General features: G+C 51.1%; 1 protein-coding gene across 8 annotated transcripts in view; it reads left to right on the top strand.

Annotated features, from left to right (window-relative positions):
- The window catches only part of CELF4 (CUGBP Elav-like family member 4), a 349,011-nt gene that overhangs the window by 80,199 nt on the left and 240,930 nt on the right, over positions 1-27,882 (top strand). For all 8 annotated transcript variants that reach the window (XM_049901405.1, XM_049901404.1, XM_049901402.1 and 5 more), the window contains exon 2: positions 5,691-5,773. In XM_049901405.1, coding sequence (XP_049757362.1) covers positions 5,691-5,773 — 83 coding nt within the window. The remainder of the gene's footprint in view (positions 1-5,690; positions 5,774-27,882) is intronic.

Below are 27,882 nucleotides of genomic sequence, written 5' to 3'. Positions count from 1 at the left end.
CTAATGGAGAGAAGAAGGAGCCTCAGGCTAGAAGCTGTGGCTGTCCCAGTGTCCTCTCTTGTGTGTCTGCCAGACGGTCTTGGCACAGACCAATGGGTTAGAAAGTTTGTTCCTTATTTCTGGACTGGCATGAATAACTATCTTCTCCATTCAGATCAGAGGCATGTATAGTAAGTCCCTGGCTTACGAACTTCCAACTTACTGATGACTCGTACTCGCCCTTTAATGTTATATAAATTTGCCTCACTCTCAAAGGTTTGAACCAACCCCTGCTTGCAACAAATTCTTCATCACAATCACCTTCTCTTGCTGCATGTGCAGCTTTTAAATCACTGAAAAAGCTTCAAGCCTTTTCTTGCACTAAAGTAAGACTGAATAAGAACCATAGGCCCCTGTGCTAACCTACCTAGCAATTCAACTTAAAGACACAGGAATGGATCTCACTTGCAACCCTGGGGACTCTCTGTACTTCTTAAAATGAAGAAATAACCAATCTCCAGAGAGAGTACATCTCCACCCTGGGCTGCCAGGGTTGTTGGAAAGGACGCAGTGATTCTTGGGACCTCTGACCTCACCCACCCTGTGCTCACACCCCACATGACCTGACCACTAACCAGTGCCCCATGTTCTGCCGCTGCCCCCAGATTCCTCCTGTCAGGGAGCTCCTGGAGGAGGCAAAGGCATTCGCCATTAAAATAATCACTAACCTATCAAACTGAATGTGCTCTGTCTACATGATACATAAACATGATACATGTGTTTATTAACTGTATTTTAAAACATTAGACTTTAGAGCTTCACAACAGGTTTTTTGGGAAGTGTGGGGAGAAATCAGACTTGAGCAAGGTGGTGAATCTTGCCCATGGTCTCCTGTCTGGAAGAAGGGATCTGGGATCAGATGGCCTAAGTTCGAATCCTGGCTCTACCACTTACTACCCTGTAACTTTGGGCAAGTCCCTGAACTTGCCTCAGTTTCTCTATTTGTAAAATGGTGACAATGGTAGTACCTACATCACAGGGTGGCTGCAAAGATCAAATGGGCTCATGTATTATGAGCTTTTAGGACAGTATCTGGCAGACAGTGAGCAAGGGGTACGTGTTCATTATTATTGTTATAATTACTACTCCATGTCCATTTGCGAAGGAGCCCCGGTGGCACAGTGGTTAAAGCGATCGACAGCTAACCAAAAGGTCAGCAGTTAGAAGCCACCAGTGGCTCCGCAGGAGAAAGATGTGGCAGTCTGCCTCCACAGAGATTTACTGCCTCAGAAACCCTATGGAGTCACTATGAGTCAGAATCGACTCAATGGTAGTAGGTGAGTGGGTCCATCTGCTGCCGTGTAAGGTGTCACCAACTTTGCCTTATCTCAAGGACAGCCTAGCACAGGTGGCACGATATCACCCATCTCCCTGTTGCCTGTGTGCCCAGGCATTTCTATTGCACAAGTCTTTTTCTGTTGTTCTTACGGGCTTTCTCCTCTGTGTGGGACTGTATACATGACTTAGAATTCTCATACAGATGCATGCACACACACCCCAGCATACATGCATGGCCCACGATCTAGGCACAAAGACAGATCCCTGTTCCCAGACACACAGGCATGCACATGCAGACCATATGAACTCCCATGGGCACAGACACATATTCACACACCTGCAAACACACACATCTTCTAGGGTTACCGTGGAGGCATAGCCCTGACAGGGAGGGCTTCCCCAGATGTGTCTCTGGGGACACCTCAGTGTGTCAGAGGAAGGGTGAGCTTGGCAGATTTAGTGACTACTGGGCTGAGGCTTGGAAACCCTGATGGATAGTAGTTAAGAGCTGTGGCTGCTAACCAAAAGGTCGGCGGTTTGAATCCACCAGGCGCTCCTTGGAAACTCTATGGGGCAGTTCTACTCTTTCCTGTAGGGTCACCATCACTCGGAATTGACTCAATGGCAATGGTTTTGTTTTGGTTTGGGCTGAGGCTGACACTGCCCATTTTACCCTCTGCATGACCCTCACAGCTCACAGCCCTCTCAATTCCTGTGAGGAGCAGCAACGAGCAACAGGAAGTAAGTAAAATCTAGTCTTTCAGGGTGGGGGTTCCATGGGTACCATCATGAGAGACCAGTGAGTGACTTACGGGTGTAGCTTGGGCACCCTCTCTCCCCTGGCGGCCCTGAGCCCCACCTCAGCCTTCACCCCAGGGAGCCCTGCAGCACCCTCCTTCTGAAGTTGCCAACCCCTCCCCTGCTCCCCCCCCCCCACCCCCAGGGCTCTGCCCTCAGCAATGAAGGGAGCAGGGCTTCTCACCTGCACCCTGGAGTCAGCAGGTAGTAACTGCTTATGTGTATTTGCCTTTTTCAAAATGCCTTAAGTTAGTGGGCTGAGCTCTCATGGTGGAATGTCCGACATTGCATCAGATCAGCTGAAGGGATTGTTGGAGAAAGGCTGGCGGTGGGCATGCCCTAGTCTGTATAAGGCCTGTCTGTCCTCACAGAGAGGAGCTGACCGAGGGAAGGCAGGCAAGAGTGGATTTAAATTTACATTGCACTCTGACCTTTACGAACTCTGCAGAGGTTTTTAATGCTCAGCGGTTAGTAGGGCACCCACAGCCTCTGAGGTGAGTACTACTGTCCCTGTTTTATAGGTGAGAAAACTGAGGTTTAGAAAGATGAATCAGTAAGCAACCTGTGGTTGGTAAAGGGCTCACCTGAGCCAAGCTCCCTGTCTGGAGTTGGCATCACCCTTTTCAGGGGATGATGGACTTGGGGGAGAAAGCCCTCCAGACTCAAGGGAATGACTAATAGCCTGCTCAGGCACTAGAAGAACCAGCTTGAGGAAGCCTTTGGGACAAGAGCCCCCTCAGCACTTGCCCACCTATCAGCTCTTGCAGCCAACCTCTGCCTCTACCACTGCCAAGGGAGCCCAGCATGCTGCAGTGTCCATGGGGCCTTGGTCAGCTCCCAGCAGCCTCTGAGCAACTCCCTTCTGATCCCCTCAAATAATCAAGGATGTTCAGGGATTGAATGATCCCAACAAATGTTTATTAAGCTTCTGCCACTGTTCTGGGCACTGGGGACCCAGCAGAAACAGAACAAAACCAAGTTCCTGGCCTCATCTGAACATGGGGAGATGGACCATCAATAAACAAATATATAATGTGTCAGAGGGGAATAAGCGGCAGACAGAAAAACAAGTAGGACAAAGAGTCAGAGAGTATGTATGTGTGTGGGATGGGGCAAATGGGGTGTATTAAATAAGGGCAGAGCATTCTGGGCAGAGGGAACAACCCATGCAAAGACCCTAAAACAAAGCATGCCTGGTGGGCTTTGAGAAAGAGGAAGCAGACCAGTAAGTGAGAAGGGAAGGGATGGAAGGAGATAGCTCAGGTGATGGGGATGGCAGGGGTAGGTCACACAGGGTGTCGGGGGGGTGGCCATCAAACGATTCTGGTTTACAACCAAGTTTTGAGATCTCTCAAAAAACTGTGGCAGAAATTCCTGGAAGCTAGACAAAAGTAGCATTCTTTTTTCTCTAAAATCCTTTCTTTGTTATCCAGGGCCATGGAAACAATATGGTCATTTCCTTCTCCTCCTCCCCCTCCTCCCATCCCCTCCCCCATCAAACCTACCCCTGACCTTGTCCCTAGCCAGCCTGCCTGCACGCAGCCAAGGCAGTGGCCACCTCTGACTGCAGGCAGACACAGGCAGAGGACAAGGCCAGGGAGGGGATGGGAGGAAAGATGCCCCCGGGAGAGGTAGGCGGCAGCACGAGGGACAACGTCACGGGGGCCTCTGACCGCTATTCATTTCAGTCCTCGATGTCTCCATCAATAACCATCTGCCAGTGACCAGGAAGGAGAAGGGAGGAGGGGGGAGGAAGAAGGGAGGGGTAATGTGGAGTCTGGAGAGAATGAATGAGATGGAGTGGGAGAGAGGCACTCACAGTTTCGCCCAATGGAGGTGGGGAAAGGCAGAGAGAGAGCTGACAGGTGAGAGTTTCTGTCTCCAAAGCTTCTGTTTCTGCTTCCTTCTTCCCATTTCCTTCCCGTCTCCTTTCTGAAGCCAGAAGGGGAAGGGAGGCAGGGCCAATTTCTACATTGGAAGAGGAGGAAGGGAGTTTTCATTAAGCTGGGTGATGGAGGGGTCAGGAACTGCAGAGGAATCTGGAAGCACTCGGTGCCCAGACAAAAGACCAATGCAAGTCTGGTGACAAGGGCTGTAGCAAGCACCAGACTGGTACCACCATGAGAGAAGGGGACTGAGCCCCTGCTGCCATACTGTGGCCTGGCACAGAGCCTGGCTTACAGTGGGCACTCAGGAAATATTTGATAAATGGCCATGATAATGACCACACGGCCATCTGTGGGCAGTCAAGAAAGCAAGTTGGTGTGATATGGACTAAACCAGTAAAGGAGGGCTGCCTGGAGTAGGTAGGACTTGATTAGATTCTTGAAAGATGGATGGGACCAGGAGATGTGGAAATAGGGAGAGAAGGCCTACCAGCCAAGGAAACTGTGAAGGCAAAGGAATGGGGGCAGTGATGAATACAGGTTATTGGGGAGGTTCAGAAAAGACAATGAGAAAGAGTCCAAGAGAGGGGTGGATGGCTACTCTGCAGTGTCTTCCCTGGGGCCATGGGTGGCCTTGGAAAGTCTGAGGCAACTCAGACTCAAGCCTGCTATTGGCCAAAGTGAACTTTTTGACTTTCCCCATAGCCCAGGCCTTGCAGGCCTCCCAAGCCAGGCCCATCTTCCTTCCTACAAACAGAGGAAGGGACCCCCAACACTGGGCAGTTTGAGGGATCTCTGAGGAAGACTTTCCCATCACCAAACATTCTTGTCACTGTGCCTAAAGGGCGAGCATTAAGTCACTCCTTGAGTAGGCTATTGCTCTGTGAAAAGCCAAACTCCCTGGTGAGGAGGCAATGGCATGGCACTGCCAGCATCTGTCTGTGGGAGAGCTGGACCTTGGCGATCCCTCAGTTTACAGCTAAGGAAACCAAGGCTGAGGGGGTATGTGATCTGCCTGGGTCCCCTAGGGAATTAGATGTGCTCCAGGTCCAGCATTGTGCCTTCTGATGGGCAAGGGTGTGAAGACCATCACTGCCCATATGACAACAGGGGCTGGGACAGGAGACACGTGGACAGCCCCATTCCTTTTCTCAGGACAGCCTGGTCTGGGGTCCTCCTTACAGATGGTGCCTTTATTTGGAAGGCCGAGAGGGTCCCTCCATCATTCATGATGGAGCAGCCGCCGGCACTCCTAAGGGGCTAGGACAAGAGTTCACCGTCAAGTGTGGCTAGAGGTCTTGGGGATGGTGGGGACTGCCCCTTCTGGGAGTTATGGGGGCTGGAGCTGAAACAGAAACACCACCCAGAGGGAAGGAAGGCGAAAGGGAGAGAGCAGAGCCGCCTGAGTCACCGGGGCACAGGAACAGGGAGAGCCCCACGGGGAGAAGGGGGTGTAGTGGGGGGAAGATGCAGGGTGAGGCTGCGAGGAGGGAGTACAACAAAAAAGGAACGGGAGGGAGGAGACGCAGACAGACAGACGGGAAAACCGGGAGGCAGGAAAGCGACTAGTAGAGTGCACAGGAGAGAAAGGGTGAGGAGAGGGACCGAGAGCTGGGCGGGGGCGGGCGGGCGCGAAGCGGCCCAGGGGGCGCCCCATTGACCCTTCTCCGCGCTTGCTTCCCTCCCCAGGCTGCGCTTTCCTCACCTACTGCGAGCGTGAGTCAGCGCTGAAGGCCCAGAGCGCTCTGCACGAGCAGAAGACCCTGCCCGGGGTAAGTGGCGCCCGCTCGGGCGCGAGCGACTGACGCGCCGACAGGGGGCGACTTGGGGAGGCCGAGCCGCGATGCGGCCCGCGGGGGACGGTGGCTCCGGCACCCAACTCCTGCCTGCGCTCGGGACCGCACGGCCAGGGGCGAGGCGCGTCCAGACCTCGGCCAGACCTCGGCCAGACCTCGCCCGGCGACCTGGCATTCCGAGGGCCAAGCCCGACGGAATCCCGGCGGAGGACGAACCTGGCAGTAGCCGCAGGCTCACACGCAGCCCTTGCCCTCCCTCCCCGGCGCGCCGACCCGGCCCCTGCGCCGCCCCCAGCCCACCGGGGCAACCCGGGCGGGGAACTCGGGTCCGCGTGCCCCGTGGGGCCGCGTGCGGCTCGGCCGCCGAACGCCACCCAGGCGGCTCCCGGGCTCTTCCGAGGGCTGGGGCCGGGGCGGGAGGGGGCGCCTCCTAGCCCGGGCTCGGCGCCGCCTCCGCGAGTGAGATCACCGCGGTTTATTTAAGGAGCCAGCCCTCGGCTTTGATAAACTATCGCGCCTCGGCCCTGGTTTATAGCTTCTGTGAGGGGGAGAAGAGAATTATTTATGGCCCCCCTAACTGGGTGTGATATCAGCCACGGCTATTATCGAGGCTAGTTCATCACCATAAAATAAGAAGTGTTCTTCGGGTCAAGGGTCTGCGCGGTCTCTCCTGTGGGTTCGGAGAGATGGGGGAGGGGGGCGGGGGAGGGAGATATACAGCTGGCTGAGTATCTAAAGATAAATGGAAAGATGTTCGTGTTTGTGGGCATAATTTAAAGAACGTATAAATATACCGTGTTTAAGCTTATACAGTCGACTGCGTGGAGGCACGTGTGTTCTGTATGTATGCTCACCCGTGCTCACACACGCATGTTTACATTCTTACCAAGCAAAGCGCATGTAAACAGACGTTTCCATTTCTGCCCCACGGCAGGAAAGGTTAACCAGGTAGGCAGAGAGAAAATGCAGCCCTGGCGGGGCAGCCTTCCTTTTCATCAAAGATCCTTCTTTGCGTGTTTTGGGGTGGGGCGGTGCTGAGTTACAGGGGTTCTGCCTTCCATTAGGACAGCCTTTGTATTGTATGTTGGTATTTGTGATTGCAAAGCACGGGACTGAGTCATCTTAATAACATGCCTAGGATGCAAACGGATGGAAATCGCACACCACACGGATTTTGTGTGGAGCCCCAGCTCCCGCAGGGTGGCCGGTCCCCAGTTGGATTTTCAGTGGCGCGGCCACATGCACATATATTATAGTAATTGCTTTCTGGGTGCCCTCAGTAAGATGGCAGAAATATGCTTCACTTCGCCCCATGTTATGTGTGAAGCATAAAGCCATATTGTAAGATAATCAAAGGCTTCTGAGAAAGGTTTGTGCTGATTAATAAAGTGTTTATTGTACTTCATTTTGGGGCGAAATTGTGATAGATGTTTTAGAGCCACCCAAATGGAATAGAAAATACCGCATTGTTATGGGAGGCCCTTCATCAGTTTGAGAGAGATTGCTGGGGAGTTTCATGGTGGCTAAAAGCCACGAATCAGATGGGGAAACAGAAAGAAGATGGGAGGGGGAGGCTTAGGATTTTTAAGAGGAAGAGGCCAGGACTAGGAGAATTTCAGTAGCAAGTGTGGATTGCTCAGGATCTCACGTTAACTTGTGGTTGTTTATTTTACATATAATAGAATAGCTAAATGATGGAGTGTATTAGTTCTTTAATAATTTATAGAAATACTTTGATGTTGCAGTAATTACATTAAAGGTCACACATCAAAGGTAATTTGGTTGAGCAGCTGTGATGGTTTCTCAGAAGCAATCAATATCACTGTCCGTGGTGCTGATTTCACCAAGGGGCCTGCCAGATTAAAGAAGGCTTATTACCAGGCAGAAAGGCCCAGGGGAAATCAGGAGCACATCGGAGCGAGGCGCCAGCCCCCCTTCCACCGATAATTAACACTGTTCCCCATAATCTGTGCTAATCCTTCATACTGGGAGATCCAGTGGCATTTTTCTGAAATCAAAAAGACAAGTTGGGCAAGTTTAGGAAAAAGAGCAAAAAGAAATATGCATGTATGTTGAGAGATGGGAGGGGTGATGCTAGAGGCCAACAGAGGAGCTAAAATAGAGCCTAGAGTCCTCTTGCTGTGACTGGGGTGCTGTTCTTTCTTCAAAGGCCTCACAGGGAGACTTAGGGCCTCAAATATCTCATGAGACAGTTTTCAGGGTGGGCACAGCGCACAGGGTGAGGGACTGGGAAAAGAGGATCACAGCTCGGAGTTACCAGGGTACATTGTCGCTGCACAAACTCACATGGAGACAAATGAAAAACAAAATGATCAAATAAAATTATGCTTTAGGGTAGAGTTATTTGATTCCAGAGAGTGGAACTGGTTGTTATTATTTTGGGTTGATTCTCTCCTTTGAGACAGAGAAAGAGTGTTGCTAGCTCATACAGAGACAGGACCAAGCAATACGCTCTCACCCAACCAATTAATAGGCACTCCCACCAGCTGAGGGGGTCCTGTTTGGATGAGGGGCAGGTGGGAGACATCTTCTTGTCTGGGTGACCACTCTACATGCCCCAGCCAGCACACTAGATGTCTGACTAAGGAGAATAAAACTGAAAAAAGAACCTGGAAAACTGGAAACCTCAGCATTTAGGCACTTTTCAAGACTTCAAAATCCATTAAAATCAATTCATTAAAATCAACCCTCAACTTTCTCACGGAGGAGAGAAATGGGGGAGAAGACAGTACAGGCAGCCTTTTCTGTTTCCAAGCAAGTTACAGAGCTGCTGTCCCATTGCCAGCAAGGAAAATAATCCCATTGTAGTTATACACACACACACACACACACACACACACCACCACCACCACCACTGCCAACAACAACAGAGACAGAATGAGAAACATCTCTCATACGTGCCTTCATTGGGAACTGAGAAGGGGCTCTGGCATTTCTCTTGGGTTGAGTAGAATCTCAGAAATCAGAACCACAATGGCTTTTCTTGCAAATTAGAGGTCAGTTTCCCCAAGAGCCAGCCTAAACAAAGCCCCTCAGTGATGGAGTCATCCCTGGACGAGTGTCACAAATGGATTATTAGTTCTGGAGTGATTTCAATAGAATGAGATTACTAAACCATGAAGTCTCAGCAGGGTCCTTTTGAGCAGTGTCTTCTGCCAACATCTAGGCAGAGGATTCCACTTTTTGTACATTCTCTCTCTCCCACACACTCTTGATCTCACTCTCTGCCCCCTGGCCTTTTCCAGCCCACCCCCTTCTATTCCCAATGCCTAGTCCACCACTTGTAGGGTGTAGTTCAACATGGGATAGTTTCTCGATTCATCAGCAAGTATATCCTAAGTATACCCAGGCTCTGTGCAAGATGACAAACACAGAGATAAGAAAGACACATCCCCCACCCCTCTTGGAGTTGCCAGTTGAGCAGGAGATAGAAGTGTATATAATCAACAATACAAGATGGCACATGTTATTGTAAAATGGATAGTATGGACAGTTGTGCAATAATAGTATCAGTTAATTTTTATTAATATTAATAATGTATTGTCAATATTTATTAACTATATTTGTAATCGTAATTAAATTGATTGGTAATATTTGTATCAAGCAATTACCATATGACAGGCATGATGTCAAGCTCCTTACCTCCATTACTTAATTTATTTTCACAACCACCCTATGAGGAAGATATTATTATCTCCCATAGATGAGGAAACCAAGGTTTAGAGAGATTAACCAAATTGCTGAATACCTACCTGTTGCCGTCGAGTTGATTCCAACTCATAACGACCCGGTATGACAGAGTAGAACTGCCTCATAGGGTTTCCAAGGAGCACCTGCTAGATTTGAACTGCCAACCTTTTTGTTAGCAGCCATAGCTCTTAACAGCTACGCCACCAGGGTTTTCAACTGCCAAAGGTCATGCAGATAATAAATGGCCAAGCCAGGACCAGCCCTGGCCTACCACCAAAGCCCACATGCCCACCTGTCCTCTCTAGCATCACTGGTTGCTATGGAGTGTAGAGGGCACCAAGATGACTATAGAATGCATGAGCTGGTACCAGGTTTTGTTTAGGATATGGGCAGAGTGGGAATAGAGAGTTGGGTGTGAGATAGATGTGTCAGATAAGAGCACTGGTCTGAGCAACAGCCTCAAGATTAAGCACACAGGACAGGCAGGGCTGTGAGATGACCCACCTGGCTGAGCAGGAGTCTCACGCAGGGCAGGAGAGGCCCACCCCGGGAACTCCTGGGCCTGAGTGTGCATGGGAGACCTCTTGGAAGAATTCTGCTCCTTAGAATTGGCCTCTGATGCTTCATCCTAGCTCCTCCTGCTCTCTCCACTTTGCTGAGAACTGTCTTCCAGAAGAGCCCATCTGCTTCCAAAGTTAGAAATATAGGGCCTCAGGGGAGAGGCTCCGGTTAGAGAAAATCAGGTGCAGGACAGGCAGTAGCCAACACTTTTCTCCCCTGGCAGCAGAAAGGGCTCCTCACCCCATCCGGTGCCTTCATTTGAGAACTGGGTCCAGTTAGCAGGAGGCCTGGGAAGCTGAGAAGAAGGAGCAGGGAAGGGAGAGGGGAAGAGAGGCATCTGGTGGGAGAAGCGGGTGGGGGACAGGAGTGGGAGCTGTAGCTGCTTGGTAAACATTAAAGTTCCAACTCACTAGTTAAAGATTGGCTTTTGTGTCCTCACTCCAGCAACCCTAGAATACAAAGCAAACCAACACTCTTCCCTGGCTGCCTCCCACCCCCACCCCCTCATGTCAGCTCGACAGACGTGCAGCATCCCTGCCATCACTCCCGACTCAGGGCAACCGTGACTCGGGGATGGGTCAGTTCCGTGGAAATCCAATGTGACCTTCTTTGAGTTTACCGGGAAAGACGTTAACATGGAAAATTAAAAAAGAAAACAAAGAGCTCGATTGGATCTCTAGCACCTCTGTCTCAGGGTGTCTCTTCTGACTTTCTCCCCCTTCCTCCCACTTGCTTTTTCCTGAGTCCTGTTTTCTCTTCCTTCTTTTCCCTTTTTCTCTCTTCTCTTTCTGCTTCTGTTTCCTTCTCTTTTCTCTTCCTTCTGGTTATTTTCCTTTTCCTCTCTTTCCTTCTCTTTCATCCTTCTTACTTGTCTCTCCTCTCGCTTCTCTCCTCTTTTCTGAATGCCCTCCTTCTCTCTCCTTCTGCCCCCCACCTCTGTCTTGTCACCCACAGGAGGCTCTGGTGGGACCTCTGCCTGCTTACAGGGGCTTCCCTGACAAGGTCCATCTCCCTCCTGACAGCCCTGCCATTGACAGATCCATCTCATTTTATGTACAACTGTAAAGATGAATGATAAGTAGAAAGGATGCAGGCAAGAGCAAGATGAATAAATTATAAAGGGCAAATGATGACAAGACGGGGGTCCCCAGAGACAGCGATATGATAACAGAAACCAAAGACAAATTTATGATGGATGTAGTTAGCATGTACAGAGGCTGGTAATTCTTCGGAGTAGTTTTACAACTTCTAGTGATTGGTGCAATCAAAGCGTTTCATTTTAGAGATATGATGTGTTTCCACTTATCTGTCCTGGGTGCAGAGTGTGTGATTTTTGTCTCTAAACAGTGACCCTGGTTCCCTTCAGCACCTGTGTCTTCTCTCCCAGTCCCTACCACCTTCTGTACTGTTTCAGATCATGGGGCCATGAGCCAGATCCCCACAGACCCCCACTTCCCTGGTCCTGGTGTCCTTGCTGAGCACTGGGCAGCTGGGTGGCTGTTCCATGGTAGGGAGGGGAGAGGTCTTTGAGAGTGTTTGAGTCATGGGGGTCCCACCAGCACCTTCTCTGCATCTCGTGTCTGGTCTCTTTGGGGAAATAAATGACATATCTTTCTTTTTTATTTTTCCCCTAAAGAGAACTATTCATCTGTCCTTTTAAGTGGTGAATTTGTAATTTTGCTCCCCAGGGTACAGCTGACAATGTCTGGAGACATTTTTTGTTGTCCTAAGTGGGTGGTACTACTAGCATCTAGTGGGCAGAGGACAGAGATGCCACTAAATATCCTACAATGCACAAGGACAGCCCCTGACAACAAAGAGCTAACTGGTCCCAAATGTCAGTAGTGCTGAGATAAAGAACCCCTGTCCTAGGGCCAAAGAGGCAATAGATAGGGGTGGAAGACAGAACAGTGAGGTCCTGAGCAGAGCAGTCTTCTCTCTCACTCACTGGTTCTCATTCATTTTGGGGACAATCTCAGAAGTCCTTAGACGGGCCAGAAGGAGGAGAGTTTGTTGAAGGAGGCACCCGCTCAAATGGTGTAAGAACTGAGGAGCAGTAGGCCACGGGAGAGTGCAGGAACCACCTCCAGGCATGAAAGACCACTTGGGGTTGGCACTCACGCACACTCACACCTGTAGGCTGAATTTCGGCCAAAGGCTGCCAGTTCTCAGCACTGACTTCCAGCTCTGCTCTTACACTGTAGCTGTGTGGCATCTGTGATCCAAGTGAGATGAAGTGAGAGTTTGCTCGTGATAGACCTGGGACCAGAACCTCAACCTCCACAGCCTACCTACGTGCAGGGGTTCTCCAGCCCCTCCCTCCAGAAGAGTCCCATCCTGACAGGAAACAGAAACCTGACAGACATCTGTTGAGTTCAAACCTTCCAGTCCAGCAGCCTTCTACCACGCGATACCGACCACTCCACAGACAGTCAAAGACCCTGTGCTGGTCCCGTTATGTTGAAGGAAACACCAGGGTTCTAAGAGGGAACCTTTAAACTCAGAGACTGAGGGCCAGGGGCTGCCTCTCCTCTTCTACACCCTAGTTTTCGTCTTCACTCTCTTCCCCACAGAACCATCTTGAAGCCCTTCTCCCTCAGGGCTTTGCCCACACTGTCCCTCCCTCCTAGACTGCCCACCCTTCTTTTCCCTGCCCCTCGCATACTGGCCAGAGGCTCCCCATTTTTCTGAAGAGTGACTCTCAGCTCCCCTAGGGGGCACTGAGCTCTGGCCTGGCCACGTCTGTGCTCAATAAGAACCCCAACTGATTTATCCCAAAGTGCCAGAGAACCTGTGTCCACGGCCAGCATATCCAACTTGAAGGAAATAAACAAGCAAGAGGGAACATAAAATCATTGCCAGAGCCAGGGCTGGGCTTCAAGAACCCAGATGCCAGGTCCAGCCCTGCTACCCACAAGCTGTGTGACTCTGGGCAGGGTTCCTGGGCCTCCACCTTCTGGACTACAAAAGGAAGGGGTAGGCCTGATTGCTGCTGGAGTCCCTCCCAGTTCTGACAGTCTTTATAATGCTAAGAGTAATGGACTTGCCATTACTCACATGACTTAGGAAGACAGGGAGCCGAAGGGAGAGTGGGAGAGTGAGGAAGATAGTGTCTCCTGTTTGCCATTGCCTGACGCCATTTGTGACAAGTGTAATAAAGCACAGGTCACATATGTCTCTCCCACATGCAAACCAGCCAGCCAGCCTGCTGCACCAGGGCTGTGGCAGAGACTGCAGTGAGGGGCTGGGTTCCCACCAGCTTATCCAGCAGTGCCCTCAGCACCCTGTTCAGGGCTCCTTCTGAGAAGACAAAGCAGACTTGTCCCAGCTTTCTCCATCACTGGCCCAGGTGTGGTTTGGAACAAGGCTGCCATCACCTGAATAAGTAGCAGTAACGTTTACAGCTAACTTTCCCACCTTCCAGGTGCGCAGCCTTTGTGTGTGTGTCGGAGTGGGGGGATATGAGATGGGGTCTGGCATTGGACAAAAATGAGTAAGACATGGCCCATTGCTGCAAAAGCTTATAATCTGGTTTGGGAGGTGAGTTTGAAGACAGCTCAAGATCAAAGAAATATCTGTAGGTGCCAAAAAATGGTAGTAATGAGACGTGCCCAGGAGTTCAGGTGAGAAAGACAGGGTAACAACCCAGAGTGTCCTGGATGAGCCACACACCGCGGTGGCCTCCCTGCTTCTAGGCTCTCACCTTTCTGATGCAACCTTCAAAGGACATCCAGCGTTATCATGTGGAATAAAGACCCCATCACCTGAAAACTCTTCCTGCCTCCAATCACCCACACAATTTAGTCAGGCAGCCGACTCCCTGTCCCACCACAAATCCTCCCAGCCCAAGGATCTCTTGCCCAAACACAGCCTCTTCTGTGAAGCTTCTGTTTTTTTTCGAATCACTCCCTCCAGCTGGGGAGTTTCTGCCCATCCTTGGGCACCCAAATCCAACATCACTTCTGTAAAGACTTTGCAATGCCCCTGACACCCACTGCTGTCCATCAGTCCTGTGTCGCTCTGTAAATGCTAATTTTCACATCCTGGAGTTCCAGACCTTAATTCTTTCCTCTACCTGCTCATGTGCCTGGGATTGGTTCAGAGGGAGGGTAGGAGGGTGGGAGGGAGGGAGAGAGGCGGCTTCTCTCTCCTCCCATCAACCTCGCTGGTTTGGGGATCTCCCAGGATACAGTAGATCCACTCTTGAGGTTCATCTTCCATCGACATCATGTCTATGCCCTTCTAGAATGTTTTCAACTTAACCCACCCTTCAAGGTTAAGTTTGCAAAGTTGAGCAGACCTCATTTTGTGGCCGTGGTTGTATGAAGGAAACTCTGTATACGAGTGCTTTTGCCTGGGCACTGGCAGCTGGCACGGAAGTGAGTGTCAGTGCGGGTGCTGACAGGGGCAAGAGGGGTTCTGCTAGCGTGTGTCAGAGCAAGGTATGTGTCAGCCAGAGCGAGAACATGAGGGTGTCATAGTGGATGTGCTGCATGAGTCTGGGTGAGGCTGCTACGGATTTTGTCAGTCCTTAGCCAGAAACTGAGGATGGGAGCCAGAATGTCTCTGTGAGCTCCTGGTCCAGGGTGGGTGTATTTTAGGGTCAGAGGGGTTTCTGCTAGAAAGCCTGTGTATGGGAGAGCAGAGGGCCTAGTGTCTGGGATGCTGGCCTGTGTGGGCAGACGTGTGGGAGCCAGGTTCAGGAATGGAGGGCTGTCATGGATCCTGGCAAGTGCCCATGTGCCAGGAGGAGAGGGGGTCATCAGGAAGGCTGAATCGCCATCAATCTGGGCAACTCTGGGGGATGATGGTGGAAGGAGATATTGTTCTCTTTTCTTCAGTTTCTCAGGGAAATACTTGTAAAAAGAAAAGCATTGGAGACCAAGAAAATGAGGTCTTTCTCAGGATCCAGAGTGGCACAGTAGTTAAGAGCTTGGCCGCTAACCAAAAGGTTGGCAATTTAAATCCACCAGCCACTCCTTGCAAAACCTATGGGGCAGTTCTACCCTGTCCCATAGAGTCGTTACGAGTTGGAATTGACTTGACTGCAACACGTTTGGGTTTTTTGTTTTTTTGCTTCGCAGGACCCCAGAGTATTGGAGTTCAAATGCACATTTTGATCAAAGACACTTGTGGTGTATTCTCAATGAGACCACTAGGGGGCGCCAGGCAGGTGGCTTCCTCTTCTGGTGCCTGAGTGGGCATAAGGCAAGTGTGTTCAGATGGGAGCCTGGTGTGCCCAACTCTGTGCCCAGCACAGAAGAGGCAAGATAATGCCAAGCACTCCAGTCCACCTTGGAGCACTTACAGCCTGCAAGCAGGACACCAACCAGCTGGATGACTGGGGAAAAGCCACCTAGCTTTTCTGAGCCTCCATTTCTTGATTTCTATAGTGAAAATCATAGGGGCAAGTCCTTTATGGAGTGCTATGAGTGGGTGCAAATGGTTCATGGGCTCAGCTGCTAACCAAAAGTTAGAGGTTCCAGTCCACCCAGAGACACCTCAGAAGAAAGGCCTGGAAATCTACTTCCAAGAAATAAGCCATTAAAACCCTTTGAAGCACAGTTCTACTCTGACACACTATGAGTTGGAATTGACTTGATGACAACTGTTTTTTTAACCCCTTTATATGCTATGAATTGCTATAAACTATCCAAGTATTATCAATGATAAAACAATGATATGAGTGTGGATGACCATTAGGGTCCTTTGCCACAATAAAATCCTGTGACAACTAATTCATATATGAAATAATCAGAGGATAATTTAAAAAATATAAAATGGTCAAATATGTGACTTGGACTATATGTCCCATTACGTTTCAGAAAAGGGAGGTAACTGAGCTGGAGTGATCAGAAAGGGCCCTGTGGAGGAGGAGGAAATCCAGATGTGTGTGTTAGGGAGAGGAAACTGGAAAGGCAGTAAGGGGGAAAGGCTTTGGGATGAGTGAGGGTTGAGAATGGGAGGATGTGGCTGAAGGGTGAGGAAGCGCCTGTCTCCCACCACAGCCCTCCAGCACCTCCAGCCCCTTTCTGCCTGCAGATTCCAGTCAACCCCAACAGACAGCCTTCCCATCCCAGCATACTGTGCACCCTGGCTACGGCCTCAGGCCCCGGCACGTACAGGCCTTTCTCCCTCCAGGAAAGGCCCTGCCTCCTTACCACCCACCTGCCAGAATCCCCTGGGTTTCAGGACTTCACTCTGAGCTCCTGCCTTCCTCTCTGAGTTCTACCAGATAGCTCTAACCCTCATTGGCCTCCCCGTCTCCAAGCTTCTACAAGCTGCCAGTGCATGAAGTCTAAACCCTGGTCAAAGTGCGCACCTCACACCAGCACCTCAGCATCAAAGGGGCTTGTTAGAAATGTAAGATCATGGGCCGAACCCTGGGCAGTCTGAGGCCTGTCACTCCCAGGCAGTGTTTGCCTGCAGCTCAGATCAGGGCCCTCTGTAAGGAGCCCTAGTGACACAAATGATTAAGGGCTTGGCTGCTAACCAAAAGGTTGGTGGTTCAAACCTACCCAGCAGCTCTGAGGAAGAAAGACCTGGTGATCTGCTCCTGTAAAGATTACTACCTAGGACACCCCATGGGGCAGTTCTACTTTGTCACGTGGGATTGCAGTAAATCAGAATCTACTCGACCGCACCCAACAACAGTGTCCAGGGTGTTGCAGAGCTGCTTCTTCACAATAGCAGTGCTAACTCAGTGTGTTTATCCCAGCTACTGAGGTGGTTTCTCATTTTGTAGGATTTGTGGGGGGAGGGGAGGGGAGGAGTTCAGTCCCTTAGGTACTGTAATTCTGTCATCTGTATCTTTCTGGAACGTGTATCCTTCTGTGCCTCCATGTGTGGCTTAGGTATTAAAGAAACAAAGGCCACTGTGCTGCCAGACACCTGTCCCCACATCATACTCCGTCATTCCCTGGTCAGTTTCCCCACTGTACACTCTTTTGGATAAGACTATTGAGAGACATGTCACCAGGGGTGGCCGGTGCTCAGGGCCAGCTGCAATGGTGCAACTTTCTTTTTCAGAGACTGAAGCATGACCTCTTGTGGTCGGTTGTAGGGGGATGTGGGGTGGTGTGTATGTGCTACCACCAACCCTCCTTGAGGATGAGGATGTACCCTCATGATTAGCTTCAGCTCAGCTGGACTGGGAGTCAGGGAGAGAGGGTCAGGGAGGGCCCCAGGGTTGGCCCATGCTGCCCGCTGCTCCTGAGGCCTTTCCTCGGCAGCATGAGGAAGACCCCCTACCAGCATTGGCTGTCCCACAGGTTGCCAAGTCTCTGTCAGAGTGTTCAGGCCAAGTCTGAGTCACCTGGTGGAGCAAAGTAGGCTGTCCCTACATTGGACCAAATCACTTCTGGGAAATGAGCTAAGGTCTCATGATTTTATCAGTATTTTATTTGCTTCCCCATCATAAAAGGCCCAGTACTAATCCTCTGTCTCAGCCAAACCCTGCTGAGCATTCCCCAGCCTCCATCCTGGAGGAAGTCTGCATGACCACTCTAGCCCTCCTCCATCTCTCCCTTTTTTGAAGACCCTCAGGACTCAGAAACCACACCCATCATGCCACTAGACAGGCTCAGGCCCCAAATTCAGTTAACCCAGATTCCAACCCCTGATCCACCACTCTGAGCTGTGTGACCTTGGGCAGATTACTTCACTTCTCTGTGCCTCGGTTTCCTCATCTTAGCCTTAGGAATGCCAAAGGTGCCTTTAACCAGGGGCTGTATTGTTAGCTGCCATCAAGTTGGCCCTGACTCACGGCAGCCCCCTGCACAACAGAACGAAATACTGCTGGGTTCTATGCAATATCCATGATTGGTTGCAGACCAGACCGTTGTGACCCATGAGGCTTTCACTGACTAGTTTTTTAAGTAGATCATCAGGCTTTTTTTCCTAGTCCGTCTTAGTCTGGAAGATTCACTGAAACCTGTTCAGTATCATAGCAACACACAAGCTTCCACTGACAGGTGGGTGGTGGCTGTGCTTGAGGTATGTTGGCTGGGAATTGAACCCAAATGTTCCACGTGGAAGGTGAAAATTCTACCACTAAACGAACAACCACTGCCCCCTGTTTCCAAATAGCAGGACGCAATGTGTGTGCAGCACCGAGCGCCCTGCTGGCACCGAGGAAAAATGCAAAGTAATGGTCTCCCCACTGCTGCTGCTGCTGCTGCTGCTGTTGTTGCTGTGGTGAGTCTCCCTCTCCCAGAGGAGCCCGCCTGGCCCCTTCAGCTCCACCCCACCCCCGTCTGCTCTGGAGGACAGCTAACCCAGGGTGCACAGCAGCAAGCCCTCCTGCTGCACAGCCAAGCACAGGGCTGGCCACGTGAGGAGGCCAGCACACCCCACTGAATTGAAGCCAGCGTTGGAGTTGGGGGCTTGGAACGTCCGTAGAAGCCTCTGGCCCTGCCCCGCCAAGGTCTGGCCATGCTGGAAGAAGATGGTTCAAGATTGCCACTATCATGCCCCCAAGTGAGATAGCAGATAAATACATCCTAATGGTTTGCAAAATCCCCACGAGACCTACATACCTCCCTCACCACTCCCAATTCACCACCCCTGCCCAACAAAAGGGCAGCACCCCCTGGAATCTGAGTAAGGGAAGCTCAAAGGTTGAAAACCCAAACCAGTGAGAACAGGCTCAGAACTGTGCCCTGCATCCCCCCATGGTCTTGGTGGTCCAGGAGGCCTCAGGGCAGGGAGGCTGAGGAGTCTGCAATGAACATGCATTCCATCTCTCCCAGCAGCCCTGACAGCTGGCACCCGACAGCTGGAACCGCTCAGAGCCTGAGAGAAGGTTTTTAATTCAATTCGGCAAATGTTTCCTGAGCACCCACCAGAAGCGTGATCCTGTGCTAGGTGCTTGGCAGGTAGAAGTGAGGAGAAGGTGCGGACCCTACTGCCCCGTGGGGCTTTCCCTCTTGCAGAGGAGAAAAGATGTACATGCCAAGCAGTTAGAGGACAATGAATTGATACTTCTGGCTGAAATTTCGAGCTCTGAGTGGTTTGGGAGTGCTGCAAGGTAGTGACTGCTTGCTGAGTGCCTTCCAGGAGCCGGAAGCCCTGGGCCCTGGGGACACCGTCCTCCGAGGGACAGGAGGGTTGGAGGCAAGAGAGACAGTGCAAGGAAGGCAGGGTAGAGGGAGGCAGCCAGGGTGTGTGTGGAAGGCAGTAAGGCCAGAGCTCAGGGTGCTCAGAAAAGGGTTGGGCATCATGAGTAGTGGGGAGGGGAGGGCTGGGACCAGAGTAGGAAAGGCTTTAAACACCCCACTGACGAACTCAGTCGGTTTTCTTTGGGTTTGTGGGAGCCACTGAAACTTCATGAGTGGGGGCGTGGCAGCCTTGCTGAGGTGTGCAGCGTGGCCTGCAGGGGGGAAGCTTGAGCCAGTCCTGATGAGAAGCCAGAGGCCGGGTAGTGAGAAGCCAGAGGCCGGGTGGTGAGAAGCCAGAGGCCGGGTGGTGAGAAGCCAGAGGCCGGGTGGTGACATTAGGAATCGGCAGCTGGGGAGGCTGGAGAGCCTTCCTGAGTCTCCCTTCTCAGGAACAGCCTCAAGTGGGCAGAGTTGGCCCTCAGTGGCAGGGCTGGCAGAGGCTACTCGCCTGGTCCTGACGCTGCTCGGGTCAGGGCAAGTCCTGCTGGTGGAGGGTTTAGGGGAAATGTGGCTCTCTCTGGGCCCCTAAGGCTGGTAAGGGGAATGTGCCTCACCCTCCCCCATGGAGGACCTCTCCCACCTGGGGGAGGATGTCTCTGTGCAGTCCACCTGGCGCTGGGGAGCTTCCTAACCACCTGACTGCCCAGCAGAATCACCTGGGAGTCTCTTTGACATTCAGATTTGTAACAAATGCAAAGAAAGACCAGGGCTCAGCCTTTCTCTCTCTCTTTTTGCACATGCACATGTGTACACACACACACGCACGCAGATCTCTGAAGTTGGGGTGTGGCCCGGGAATCTCTGTGTTGCAAACACTCCCCAGTGGTTCCAGAGCCCCCCAACCCGGGGAACCCTGAGCGCTTCTCTTCATTCTCTGCCCACCACTGCCTGGAAACGCTGACTCCTCTGGGGCTAGAAGAGTTTGACCCATGAAGAGGGCTCTTCTCCGCCATTATGTTTCCCCCTGAGGTCTGGGGAACCTCAGAAAGAGCAGGAGGGGCCTGAGCATCACTCGCTCCCACTCCCATTTTGCATGGGCGACTCAGAAACCCAAAGGTCCACAGACAGCTGGGACACAGCTCTGCTAAGATGCCCATCCGGGTCCCTTCTTATTTGCAGCATGGCCTTTATCGCAGAGAGCTCTGTGATTGATAAATCGGGTAAAACCTTCCTAATTCAGAAGAGCTGGGGAGGACAACCGTTCTCATTAGCATCCATATTATGGGATGTGCTCAGTGCAGTTTTATTGCTTCTGAGTAGACAATCCAGCAGTGTTTCCTAGTTAATGTCCTGCCAAACCTGCTTTAATGAACAGATACAAAACACGTGTAATTAGCACAGTGATGGTGTGACAGAGAGGGCTGCTAAGCCACTTGCAAACACTGTTCTCTTAGGTAGACGACATATTTCTGCAGACAGTAATTTTGTCTACATTATGTATTTGCTGAACAATTGTTTTTGCACTGGAAATTTTACAAGTCTAACTTCTCCTAAAGTCCAAATTACTCTCTATTCTACCTTTGGTGTTGTTGTTAGCTGCTATCAAGTTGGCCCTGACTCATGGCAACCCCCCGCACAGTGGAACAAAATGCTGTCCCATCCTGAGCCATCCCCTTGATCAGTTGCCGATTGGACCATTGTGATCTATAGGGTTTTCATAGGCGAATTTTCAGCTGTAGATAACCAGGCCTTTCTTCCTAGTCCATCTTAGTCTGCAAGCTCTGCTGAAACCTGTTGAGCATCAGAGAAAAACACAAGCCTCCGCTGACAGACCAGTGGTGGCTACACATGAGATGCAGGGCTGGAAATCGAACCTAGGTCTCCTGCATGGAAGGCAGTGCCTCTTGTCTGACTTAAACCCATTGCCATTGAGTCAACTCCAGCTCATGGCAACCCCATGTGTTACAGAGTAGAACTGCTCCATAGGATTTTCTTGACTTTAATCTTTATGGGAGCAGATTGCTAGGCCTTTCTTCTGTGGCACCAATGGGTGGGTTCAAGCCACCAATTTTTAGGTTTGTAGTCAAGCACTTAAAAAATTGTGTCACCCAGGGACCTATTAGTGGATTCAAAATTCACAAAGACTTTAATTTCTTAAGTATTCAGAATCTAACAGGTGGAAATTGGGGTGCCCAAGGCTCAACCGGTTATAGTGCCTTCAGAGAGCCTTCTCTGATGAGAGTGAACCCCCATCTCTAATGCACCCCCCATTGGGGGCTGTCCTGCATTATGAGGTGGCAAGGTGGGCTCGGTCCCACTGACACCCTCATTATTCGCCGGTCCCATGGAGCTTTGCCATAGCTTTGTGTGCTTTAGCCTGCACCCAGGAGACCCGGTGGGGCGATGGTTAAGCGCTTGGCTGCTAACTGAAAGGTCAGTGGTTTGAATCCACCAGCTGCTCCACAGACGAAAAGACCTTGCGATCTGCTCCTATAAAGATTTCATCCCAGGAAACCCTGTGGAACAGTTCTATTCTGTCCTATACGGTCGCTATGAGTTGGAATCACACACAAAAACAGCCTGCACCCTGCCTGGGTGTTCCTCAAACACTTCTGACCATTTTAGAACGCAGCGAGAACCCGGTTCATCGCCAATCAATCAAACCAGATGAACCTGATACCTGGCCGCTGTTTGAACCCTCCCCAGCCCCTGCTCACAGGTCCTGGAGACACAGTATGCGCCATCTTCCTCTATTCTTTTTAAACGATTTATCTGGGGGAACGTGATATTTTCTTTTAGGATAAACTGAGCTAATGCAATGTGCTTGTTTTAATTTTTGAGGTTAACTGATCTAATTATCTGCGGCGTTTAGTTAAATCCTTGTGCCTGGGCCGGCTGCAGGTGTGGGCTTTGAATCCTGCCAACAGGAAATCTCTTAAAACGGGCTGATCTAGCTCAGCAGGTCTGCTGGTATGAGGGATTTTCTAATAATGCGTGAATTTATTAACAGCCAAAGATAAATAGAGGATGTATTTACATTAAACAAATTCGCAAGGAGCTGTCTGCTTTTCTCCCCACCCCTCCCAGTGGATGCATCCCCCACCTCCTTGTCACTGTCTGTGCTGATAGTTGAATCGAGAGTAACTCTGAGGGACCCCAAGTGGCACAAGGGGGTGAATTGGTCATGCAGGGGTTAAAGATCTGGCATTTTTGTTGACCCCAGACCCCAAAGGAGCTAGCTCCCCGAAAGCCTGAAAGCTACCGTAATCTTGGGTAGTTAGCAGGTACCTCGCCTAAGGAAGAAAAGTGATATCCCACTGTCTCCTTGCCGAGGGCTACACTTGCAGGGGACTTCGGCAACCTGGAGGATGTCCAGCCTGAAGTGGGACAGCCTTTACAGATTCGAGGTGTGGCAGATTGGGGCACAGGAAGAGAATCTTGGGAGGCAGGTAGACGGGATGAGGGGCAGCTCACCACACATAGGAAGTGTCATGAGGGCTCCTGGCTTCCCAACCTCCTCCTTCTGCTCTGACCCACCGGAAGCTACCCTACCCCCAACCTGGGGCTCCAGAAATCTCTCAGTGGCTGGCCCTGGGGTGCCAACATTGGCAAGGGGAGTGGAGTTATAACCCCACAAATTCCACCCTGGCTCAAAAAATACTGTTAGGCTGTATTGTTTGGAGACATGACTGCAGGATCCTGCCGAGCGGCCGAAGTGACATTTGAAATGTATTTCCCGTCACCTGAGGCCCAGGAGCCCTGACAGCCTGAGTCCCTCAGCACTGACCTGTTTTCAACCAGTGCCAAGCTCTTGCCCTTCCATGTGAATGATCATACTTGCACAGGCACGTGTAGAATAATGCACACACGTGCAAAATGTACGCGTGCACACACAGATGCAGCTCCATGCACGCGTTCAACATTCAAACACACACACTCCAGGGGCCCTGGCATATATGTGTGCACAAAGGTGCGTGTGCATAAACAGATGCACGTGTACATATAAACACACATAGGATGACATACACACGCACAGACACCCAAGCACATGCCCACATGTGGGCACAAAAACACACAAGTGCATACGCACTCTCTTTCTCCGGCTCCTTTGGATTGAAAGAGAATGTAGCTCTATAGGGACAGCTAAAGATAAACTCTTGATTTCTGATTTCCAGAACAGTTTGGACAAGGTCCTCTGAAATGCATTAAAATGCTAATCACAGCATCTGTCTGAACCCTGGCAGCTGTGTGACTTGGGGGGAAATGAAAACAGAATGGATTCAGAGTCGGGAACTTCTCCTTGACTCTCCTTCCCTCCCTCTCTCCTTGGTCCTCCCACCCCCTTCCCTTGCCTGTCCCCCACGGACTCCACCCAAGACCAGCCTTTGTGCCACTTCATCTCCAGCCTGGTCCGAGGTGGCCTTGGACTCTGCCAGACTGATCGTCCCAGAGTGCCGTGGCTTCCCAGTGCTAACAAAGCCGCCACCCTTCTTCTGGCTTGGGCCCAAAGTTCCTTCCATTGAAGTTGCCCCAGCCACACCCCAGGACAGACAGGGTTCAAGTTGCTCTGCATCTTGGAGAATTGGCTCCTTCCACTATCAGGGCTCCTCTGCCTCCTCCACCACCAGGCCCTAAGACTTCAGACCCTGCCCTGAGTGAGAGCAGCAAAAGTGCCTGTGGTATCAAGGATGGATATCAAAAGAGGAGCTTGAAGAAGGCTCTACTTAACCCAAAGGAAGAGCGCAGTAATGGTGGGATTTCAGGTCACAGCCTTGAAAACCCCCTGGAGCAGTTCTACTCTGCACACATGGGGTCACCATGAGCCAGAATCTACTTGACGGCAACTAACAACAACAAAATAGGCAGGCTGAGATCCCTAGGTGGTGCGAGCGGTTCGTGCTCAACTACTAACCTAAAGGTTGATGGTTCAAGTCCACCCAGCAGCACCATGAAAGCAAGGCCAAGAAAACCCCATGGAGCTGTTCTACTCTGAAACACATGGGGTCGCCATGAGTTGGAATTGACTTGACAACAACAGGCCAGGGAGAACCTTTTACCTGGATCAGCTTTCTGACACCTTTGATAACATAGTGTATGGACAAGGCAATAGGACAAGGTGAAAGTCCATGCACCTTGCTGAGTGCCCTTCTCTGACTCCCCACCATTCACAGGTAACATCCACCCCTTGACCATTATCCCAGCTCCTCCGCATTATTCCTGGCTGTGACCTCAAGATCAGTAACATCACAGGCACTCCTGACTCCTCCTACTCATGCGGCTTTATACCCCAAGCTTTGCTTGGTCAGTTCCCTTTGCCTGACATTCTCCTGTACCCCAAGATCCTTTTGCCAGGCCAGCCTTTGATCAACATTCCAAACTCAGCTCAGGCATCACCTTCTCCAGGAAGCCTTTCCCCATCCCTCCCAAGCTGGATAAGATGGCCTTTCCTGTGTTCCCAGAATTCCCTGGGCATTCCTCAATTTGCCAGAGTGTAACATAGTCTCTTGAACTGGCCCTCGCCCTAGACCATAAGCTCTTTGAGGGCAGAGGCTGATCCTACCCATCCTGGTAGACCAAGCATTGGCACAAGGATTGGCCTGGTAGCTTCTCAGTGGCTGCTAATTGGATTGTGTGGGTGGGTGGGTGTGCACCGGAACCCTTGTGACCAGAGCTGCCTGCGGGGCCCCTCAGCAGCTTGTCCTCTCTGCTGGACCAGCAACAGACTCTGATGGGGCCGGTGTGAGCACAGCCCATACAACAGGCTCCCCGTGCCCATGCCCTACCCACCCCCACCCCGTGGAGATTAAAGCTCCCCAGCAGACCATGGTTCCATTTTTCCTCTTGAGCATCAAACTGTCACTTCACTAAACACCATCTGGAGACTCCTGGCTTCAGCTCCTTACTTCTCTCCCAAACTCTTATTAATGTGACGGGTGTTTATTCCTTCTTACTCTTCTTCCACTTCCTATAGAACATCTCTGCTCAGTGGCGTGCAGACATTCATCTTATCTTCGGGGAGCCCCACTCTGCTGGGGAGGGCAGCCAGCTCAGGCTTGGCTTGAAGCAGCTGACAGTGATAAAGGGGCCAGGCTGGCCCCTCCTGGAACAGAGTCCCAGCCAACCTGGGAGGAGGATGGTGGATGGCAAGTTAGGGGAGAAACCTGGTTAAATTGGTCTGCAGTGACCTTCGACTCTGCCAGATTGCCCTTCCCAGAGCTCCAGCACCGTCTGTGGCTCCCCAGTGATAAAAAGCAAAGCCCCTGATAATACATGTCCTCCTGCCTCTCCTAACACCAGTGCTGTCCTTAGCTGCTGCATTCCCATCTGTCTGCTGCCAGCACCCTGTGCTCATCCTTCCCTCCACACCTGTGCCCATGGTGTGGGTCTCTTCTGGACATCCTCCCTTTTCTCTCTCTGATCTATTCATCTGTTCCTCCTCAAGACAGCTTTTCCTATCTGCCCTGCCCACACAGACTCCCTTCCCTGGCCCTTATATGAGCCACATGATTTCGCTCAATGCTGTGTCTCAGTCCTTTGTATCATGAATTTTACTCTCTGAACAAATGTAAGACTCCCTCCCATTCCAGCGCCCACAGCACCCAGCTCAGGACTTGACACACAGTGGGTACACAGTCAGTCCTTGCTGTCTTGAAATGAAGTGGATCAACACAGTGGCCCCGCTGACAGCACCAGCTCCTCAGAGGTGCCTGGTGGGCTTTAAGGTGCTCACACACTGAGCACCCCAGCGCCTGCCTGGAGGACCACCCATTCCGGTCCTCTGCATGGTCCAAGCTGGCACTCAGAGGCCGGCTTGCTTCCCCTGGTAGAACATTAAGCTAATGTGTGTTGTGTCTCATTAGTGGCATTCTGTTTGTGCCAGGGCCAGGCAATTTGATGGGTAGTTGATTGGATATTCTGTTTATTTATGGCAGGAAAAGCATTCTTTATTGAGGACTGGGCAGCATATTTCTGTCCCTATGGCACTAAGATCTCTGGCAATCATGCAATTATAAATTAAGACTAAATAAATAATATATAATAAGCAATAAAGGCAGCACGCCTCCCAGTAAGAAGCTCTGTCCGGGCAGACCACAGCTTCTCTCCATGCCTGGGCCCTTTCATGAGACCCAGTGGGGTCCAACCAGAGAAACTCCAGCCACCCCATGCTCAGGCTAGATCCCACCACCATAGTGAGCACCAGCCTTCATGGGTGTTAATCATAACACCTGTGCATGGGAATAATAATAACACCAACAGCACCCTGGCATTGATGGAAAACCTTTAACTTTTTTTAAGGGCTTTCACACACTTGATGTCATTGGTCTTCATACAACCTTGAGGAATGGAGGGCCAGTATTGTTATCTCTGATTGACAGGTGAGGAAACTAGATGAGGCCCCATTTACTGTTCCTGTGGAGTTCTTGGGTGGTGCAAACAATTAATGTGCTGAGTTGCTAACCAAAAAGTTGGAGGTGCCTCAGAAGAAAGGCCTGGTGATCTATTTCTGAAAAATCAGCCATTGAAAACCCTATGGAGCACAGTTCTACTCTGACAGGCAAGGGGTTGCCATGAATCAGAATTGACTCGAGGGCAACTGGTGGTTCTGATGCCCTTTAGCCTTCATGGGCAGGCCAAATAGAGAACAGAGCTGGAGAATATTCCAAGGAAATGAGGCTGGTACTGACGTCTTTCAAGGGTAAATTCCTGGCGGATTCTCAGTTACCTAAGGATAAGGGTAGAGAGAACACCCACAGGTCACCTCAACACTGACCCCATTCCCCACTCACTGCTGTGCCTGAGCCACACCAAGCCTCCGGTCCATGTCACGGTGCAGTTGAGTCAGTGAGAATTTGCAGATCACCAGCTTCTTGTAGGCCCTGGGGAGGCAGTGGTGGGGCAGGCAGAGGGAAGTGCAGGATCTGGTTGTGGGAATGTGTCCTAGCTGAGGACAGGAAATCATTGTGAATCACGGCCTGAAGTGCAGGTCCTTTAAAGTATGAGGGTTGGAGGAGGGAGAGGGGTGTGAGGCCTGGCCTGAGGGCCTGGAGGAGGCTCCTGGGGTCCTGGGAGAGGCATAGACTCCTCTGTGTCCTGAGGGGCTTAGACAGACCCCAGGAAAGTTCTTTGGAGACCTATCCACCCATAGGGGATGCCAGTTAGATGGTTATCACCAGAGTGTTTAGAGGAAGTCAGGTCAGGGTTTCCTATGAAGTCAGTCTGTGGGCAGGGCTGCTGGGATGGAATGGGCCAAGAGAGCTGGATATAAAAGCTAGAAATGGGACTCTAGACCTAGCTCTGTGTTAATCAGCGAGGGAACACTGCAAACTGGACTTCTCCACTCCTCATTTGTGAGATGCCACCCCTCAGGGGCTGCTGGGATCTGGAGCATCAAGAGCTTTGAAGTTCAGAAAGGGCAGTGATTCTCAGCCAACCCCTCTCAGAACACACCTCTATGCCCCAAACACTGGGCCACCCAGTGCCCCCAGGCCCACCCCAGGCACCCTGAGTCATGGGGCAGACATGGGCAAAATTCAAGTATTCTCACGTCTTAGGTATCTAGTGCTGCTATAACAGAAATACCACAAGTGGATAGCTTTAACAAAGAGAAATTTATTCTCTCGCAGTCCAGGAGGCTAGAAGTTTGAATTCAAGGTGCCAGCTCCAGGGAAAGGCTTTCTGTCTCTGTTGGCTCTGGGAGAAGGTCCTTGTCATCAA

Source organism: Elephas maximus, chromosome 11 (genome assembly GCF_024166365.1).
Source record: "Elephas maximus indicus isolate mEleMax1 chromosome 11, mEleMax1 primary haplotype, whole genome shotgun sequence".
Lineage (NCBI taxonomy): Eukaryota > Metazoa > Chordata > Mammalia > Proboscidea > Elephantidae > Elephas > Elephas maximus.
Note: the sequence above shows the minus strand (reverse complement) of the source record. Positions and strands in the feature narration are given on the sequence as shown.